This window comes from Triticum dicoccoides, chromosome 6A (genome assembly GCF_002162155.2).
Source record: "Triticum dicoccoides isolate Atlit2015 ecotype Zavitan chromosome 6A, WEW_v2.0, whole genome shotgun sequence".
In the NCBI taxonomy this organism is placed as follows: domain Eukaryota; kingdom Viridiplantae; phylum Streptophyta; class Magnoliopsida; order Poales; family Poaceae; genus Triticum; species Triticum dicoccoides.
Window position 1 is genome coordinate 112,374,871 of NC_041390.1, and position 6,614 is coordinate 112,381,484.

The 6,614-nt window shown below is 43.5% G+C and overlaps 1 protein-coding gene across 1 annotated transcript; it reads left to right on the forward strand.

The window, feature by feature from the left end:
• The first annotated feature begins 307 nt into the window (after nucleotides 1-307).
• Nucleotides 308-3,910, forward strand: LOC119315734. Its single transcript, XM_037590238.1, has 9 exons — nucleotides 308-393; nucleotides 562-1,087; nucleotides 1,186-1,266; nucleotides 1,350-1,409; nucleotides 1,915-1,958; nucleotides 2,128-2,170; nucleotides 3,186-3,257; nucleotides 3,335-3,436; nucleotides 3,509-3,910. Exons 1-9 carry the CDS (start codon nucleotides 308-310, stop codon nucleotides 3,632-3,634), a joined length of 1,140 nt encoding a protein of 379 aa, XP_037446135.1. The 3' UTR covers nucleotides 3,635-3,910.
• Nucleotides 3,911-6,614: the final 2,704 nt, after the last annotated feature.

Here is a 6,614-nt window from a genome sequence, read left to right on the forward strand (position 1 = left end):
GCATCACAACTAGTTCGCCGACGGTGTCGCTTGCCGTGCCGCCGACGGGGTCGCTCGCCCACGGCTCCATGCTCGTCATGTCGAACATGACGCCACGACCACTATCCACCGCAGTCGCCATGCTCCGACGCACACTGCATTTCTTCCTCCCTTTCTCTGCTAGCTCTTAACCATGTGTGCTAAGTGCAAGGGCTAACTCTTAATCATACCTCATGCGTGCAACTAAACACCATGTCCATGTGCCGCTTGGGCCATGCAGACAACCAAACAAAGTGCACTTACGTATTACCTAATGCAGGGACCCTAGATGCAAGCAACCAAACAACTTGTAGATGACGCATTAGAGCCTGTTTTTGCTCAACCAGACTGGGTTGAGAAGTGTATGCCATGCAGGTACTCTTCACAACTTGAACCAAACACGCCCTAAGTTTTCTGACAAGGTCAAAACAGTGATTTTGGCCGCATACAAACCCAGGTGCTTCCTCTGCGAGTGATCTCAGCCGTTGGATTCCTTCTTTCTAAGCCGTTGGATAACTGAATCACATGACACCCATTCTTCAGAATATCATCTTCAGTGGTGGCCGTATCTTCTTCCTCCTGGCGGTCCCGACATCCGCGCGAGCCCAGCCTCCAGTCCGCCCCGGCCGCCGTGCTGCTGCGGTGCTGCCACCGGACGCCGGCCCCTGCCTCTCCGACTCCGCTCCGGCCAACACTCAACCCTGGCCCCGCCACTGCCCGAGAGCACAGATTGGGGATAGGGGGTGCTATGCTTCGCCTTGGCCTCCATCCTTGCCCCCACTTCTCTCCGCCGCCATCCCACCCCACCCTCCCCCGCCGGTTGGCCGCCTCTCCGCTCCCAAGGCCACCCTTTCCATCCGCCGTCACCGCGCCCCGAGCTCGAAACCCTCCGCTTCAGGCCGCCGTCAGCGGAGCCGCCTCCGGAGAGGAACGGCGGGGCGCGGATGGGGACGAGGAAGGCGCGGACCTGCACGAGGCGCTCACCAAGACGCGGCGGCTCGTCGAGTGCGCCATGTTCGCATCCGTTGCCGGTCTCGCCTACTTCCTCAGCAACTCCCTCGCCATCGAGGTCTGCCATGCTTTTCTGCTCCCATTTGTCTTTCTATCTGTTCATTCATTCCACTGTTGATGGGTACATGACACTGCTGTCTTCGTTTGCTGATGCAGAATTACTTCAGCTGTTTTTTTCCGTTGCCAATAGTCATCTCCTCCTTAAGATGGGGATTAGAAGCCGGCAGGAAAACTATGGTAAAGTCTGATCAAATGGTTCACCTGGCATATATAGCTTTGATGCATTTTATTTTGGTTTATTTATGGCATTGCCTCATCAGGTGGCTACTGTTTTACTGCTCTTCACATTGTCTGGCCCTGTCAAAGCGTTGACTTATCTGGTAAGTATCTCTTTTGTGACATGATTCATATCATACTTGTACCAACGGCATGTGCTTGGTTCGAAACATCTAAAGTTGGCAACTCACATATGCACCTTCAAACTAATGGGTGTTGGTGCTGCAATTTGAGTGTTGAAACGGGGACTTCAACATCATTGTCATTGAAATGAACACCAGCTCCATTTTCCAGAACAAAAAATCAGTCTATCTTAGCGCTAAAAGAAATCAATATTCTGAGCGAAAGAAATTATTTAACTAGAGACTTCAAGCTATGACAGGAAGGGTTAACATTTACCAATCATCTAACTACAGTATTCCATTTTTCATTTTAGTACTTCATTTTGGTGTTGTTGGTAAATTTACCATGTTTTCCCCCTTAGCTTCTCTGTGTATATTGGTTCATTTTCGTTGTGTCTTCTTTGGGACTTGAAAGATTTAAAGAACCCTGCATTCATCCGTTATGACTGAAGACAGTCTTACATTCATTGGCCTTGTTTTCCTGCAGCTTATGCATGGAGTAGTTGGTCTATCCATGGGTACTATGTGGAGGTGAGGAATACAAAGGTTAAAAGGTGAAGCTTTCGCTTTCACCTTTGGCCTGTGTCACTTAAAGTTAATGATATATCTGCATCAGAGGTGCATGTATGCAGCTGTAGCTTCCAGTCGATTTATATTGACTTTGAGTAATAGTAACATTTTTTCCCTCCTCTATCATCAGGTTGGAGACCAATTGGATTGTTTCCATCATAATCTGCGCAATTGTAAATATCTTTTCTCAATTGGTATTTCATATCTATAGATGTATTTCTGATCATGTATGGATTGCACATGAACCTCATAGCTTTGGATTGGAACTTGACAACATTACCATGTACTCCCTCCGTTCCAAATTACTTGTCTTCGATTTGTCTAGATACGGATGTATCTAGCACTAAAACGAGTCTAGATACATCCGTATCTAGACAAATCTAAGACAAGTAATTCAGAACGGAGGGAGTAGTTTCTATATGAAAATGTGAATCAGAATGTCTAGTTCACGATTGCTAATAGTTGCAAATCTCTGTATTATTTCTTGTACGCCTCTTAGATAAATGGTTACCTTTGTGCTGTTCTGTCACAAAATTACCAAGCAAATTAAAACCAACACCAAAAATGCTTACATTGTTTTCATTATGTTTAACATATGAAATAGCAAATTGCAATTGCTATCATTTCAGGAAGGCAACACATTGCCAGTTCATGTTTCTTCTTAACTTTAGATGATGTCTAATTTCACCCAACGAAACTTCCTCATAATAGGAGAGTAGAGGTGGAAGAGTCTGGTGCATAAGCTCATGTTCCCTTGAGGAGAAAGAAGGTAGTTGATAGGTCCACCTAATATCAGGATTCAGGATCGTTGGGTGGAAATAAGTAAACAGCCAGTTTTGCTAATAACAAATACAATGAGAAATGGATACAAAGATCCAGATTTTCTTAGGAACTAAATTCTTGCCGGTTGTGATTGTCGACGTGAGATCTCTCTCAGTTCGCTTGACTTGATCAAGAAGCAGAAAAGAACAAGGGAGAAGTTGGAGGAGAATTCAGAGCTTTGTTCCTATCGTTCCTGAAAGACGGGCTAATATCGCCAACACACACTAAAACGGCCCACTGGCCCCACTTGTCATAACTTAAACACACACTTCTTTCCGCACCACCTGGTACATAGCGGGCACACGAGTGGTGCTACTCTTACTTTTAGTCCTTAAATTGAATGTCAGCTGACAGCTTGCTTTGCAGATACGTGCAGTGGGAGCTTGTGGATATGTGTTAGTGACATCGTTCTTGATACGAGAAAATATTTTTCAGTTGGTATGCCTACTCAACACTATTAGACAGTATGATTGGAGGGGGGTGGGGGTATCTTCTTTAACTTCTACTCATTTCAGATAACCGTTAACATACATGCCTCCTTGACGTACATTCTGGCGGCGGCTGGTGTGAACACGATTCCATCCATGGATGCAATATATGTTATCTTTGGGACACTGGTAATTTTTAAGCTGCCAAATTACACTTATAGGATGAGCTGGTTCAGAAAGTAACTTGCCTTTCTTTGGCAGGTTCTGCTCAATTCTGGATTCTTTGTCTTCATACTGCATATAATTTACACAATCTTCCTGACTAAGCTGGGAATCAAGCCTTCACTGAGGCTTCCACGATGGCTGGGGAAAGCAACGTCTAGTTGATAGGTAGAATGCCACCATACTAATTTGTAGTTGAAGATTTGCTCCGATGGCCTTTGTAATATGAGCATTGTTGTCCGGCTTCCTGGTAGATGATTGTGGTTTTACCGACAAGATTTTTGTTGGTTGTGATTCTGCATTGGTGGCATTGACTGATCGACAAGTGTTGTAGAACTTGTGAGACTTGTCGAGTATATTGCCTCGGTCACGTCTTTCATTTAAACTTTTGTATTTTTGCAGTGTTTCGGTTAATATATAATTTAGAATTTTGGGGCATTACTCCATTCGTCTGAAAATCTAAGTCATATTCATTTTATCCAAAGTCAAACATTCTTATGTTTGATTTTCTGCATTCCCTTTACCTACATCACACCGGTTTATAGGGTTACATGGCATTTGAACAAACTCTAACCCTAGCTAGCTAGAGACAACATTTATGTATTGCTTGGTTGATGCTGCCGGGGAGTAAAACAGGGGTACGATTGGTTTCTGCCAGTGGACATCCAGCTCACTTTCTTGAGATATTTACCATCTCCTTTGAACTTCTCGAACTCTTTTTCTTATTGTTTTCCTTTCCAAACCACAAATCTTGTCACCCAAAACTACAAATTGCCTACAATGATTTTGCAATACAAAATACTTTCATGAGACATTTACTATCCTTTTACTTTTGCGTTTCCCCCTTGCAAGTTTATTTATTTATTTTTTGAATCAAAGTGGTTACCCGCCGTCCCAACTTTTATTAAAAGCAGAGGCAAACAGTGTAACCATCATTCAACAGCTCTCCGTCGCAACCAGAAAGTAGTTGCGGCGGACTTATTACAACTTAACAGAGATAAACAGCGGAACACAAGCTACTAGAGTACCATATAACCTATTAAACACCAACTGGACATCTCCAAGTGATCCTAAGGAGCTCCCCACGGTGATGATCGAGCAGCCGCAGGCATTTCATGAGCATAGTAGCTTGAGCATCTGCGCACAACACTTTCCATTGATCAACAAACGCTCCTACCAAACCCAGGTTGCATTTCTTGCTTTGTAACGTTCGACCCTGAGAAACAAAATCGTTGCGAAGCAACCATAAGCTCCACAAGGTAGCAGTCGTAACCATGTTGATGACAGTAGCCTGCTTCTTTTGTTGCCGAAACATAGCTAAGGAATCAAAAGAACAGGGAATTGGAATATCAAGTACACCAACCACCACCTTCCAAGTATTTTTTTTTGCAACAATGCAATCAAAGAATAAGTGTTGAATAGTTTCCAATTCATTGCAGAATACACAAGTAGGATCAGCCACATGGCGTCGTTTAGCTAGATATCTCTAGTTAGACTTCTAGTATTATGTAAGATGAGCCAGAGAAAAATATGAATATTTGGCGGGGTCTTAATTTTTCAAATACATTCTGTAAGATTAGAAGATATCCTATCAAAATTGATTAGCTTGTACAAGCATTTCACAGAGTATGTGCCAGAAGGATCAAGGGACCAAACAAGAAATATCAGCTTCAGAAGATAGAACAATTGGTTTCACCCGAGAAATTAACTCAAATCAACTATTGAGAGTTTGTTCATTAACACATCTCCTGAAAGTTAATTTTACAACTACACCATCCCATACTTGGACAACTGAAACATCTTATTGCTAGCAAATCAAACAGATCTCATAACTGAGTTTTGAGTGAACAATCACCCAACCATATTTCTTGCCAGAAGGCAACTTTCTGTTCATTACCCAGCTTCCATCTACAAAATGTTTTAGCAGCAGAAAAGGCCCAAGATATACATTTCCAAAAAGGAGAACCCAAACCAGGTTTAGCCCAAAGAATATTAGGTTTATCAGTAGTGCACTTATTCCAGTCACTTGGCCGGTTATCAAAAAATCTTTTGCTCCAAGAGGCTAATAAAGCCATGTTAAATCCCTAGGATTAGGGACCTCATACCACCCAAAAAAATCTAGAGATAAGCCCCCAGTTTGCAAGATGGTACTTCTGTTCATCCCCAACATTGTCCCAAAAGAAATGAGTCATCTGAGAAGTCATGGCTTCAATGGTCCGTTTAGGAAACTTAATCATGGACATGAGATAAGTAAGAATACTGGCAATACAAGTAGTAAGCAAATTAAGCTTACCCCTGTAGTATAAATTCCTGCCAAGCCAGCCAAAAATATTCTTAATAGTCCTATCTATAATGTGTTGAGTATCCTCCCTCCTCAACTTTTTGAAATGCAAAGGAACACACAAGTACCTAAAAGGAAAAGAACCAATCTGACAACAGAAAATCTGAAGAAAACAATTAGCGAGTTCTTCCACATGGACAGTATGAAGGTCACTTTTATGGAAATTAATCTTCACCTAGATAGTTTCTCAAAGAAATATAAAATCTGTTTCAAACAGGGCCGGCCCATAGGCCGGGCAAACGGGGCTCCCGCCCTGGGCCCCCGGCAGGTAGGGGCCCCAGCCTAGGTATTATTTCCTCTCTAGTACTAGGAAGCCCAGAAAAACAGCGAGAGTAAAGAGGGCCCGTTCAGCGTCGCTCTTTCCCATGCTCATCGACTCCTCTTCCGCAAATCCCAGACTCCAAAAACAGCGCCGCCGTTCCCGTGCGTCTCTGATTCCTAGATCGCCGCCGGCCATTAATGGGGACTAAAGGCGCAAATCGACTCTCCTTCCTTCTTCTATGTTCCGCTTGTTCCCCATCAGCTAGATGTTGGGACTTGGAGACAGTACATGTTCTTCTTTTCTTCCTCCCCATAATCTTGTTCCTCCTTTCAATTAAATAGATGTGCCCTCCAACGACTCCACATTTCTTCTTCTTATTTTCTACTCTTCAGACTTCAGTGGATCTAAGTGTGAGTGCTCGGCAGTCAGGAGATTAGGAGAGCTGCCGAACTAGAGAAGGGGGGAAAATTATTCAGTTCATGGTGTTCTGTTCTCGTTCGTGCTAACTTCAACCTGCGGATCTGCTAATTTGGCCACCTACA

Excerpts from the sequence above, each read along its gene's own strand:
- LOC119315734 (XM_037590238.1), top strand. The coding sequence starts at position 308 with ATGCAAGCAACCAAACAACTTGTAGATGACGCATTAGAGCCTGTTTTT. Across the intron at positions 2,171-3,185 it reads CCATCATAATCTGCGCAATT|ATACGTGCAGTGGGAGCTTG; the intron begins GTAAATATCTTT and ends CTTGCTTTGCAG. Across the intron at positions 3,437-3,508 it reads ATGTTATCTTTGGGACACTG|GTTCTGCTCAATTCTGGATT; the intron begins GTAATTTTTAAG and ends TTTCTTTGGCAG.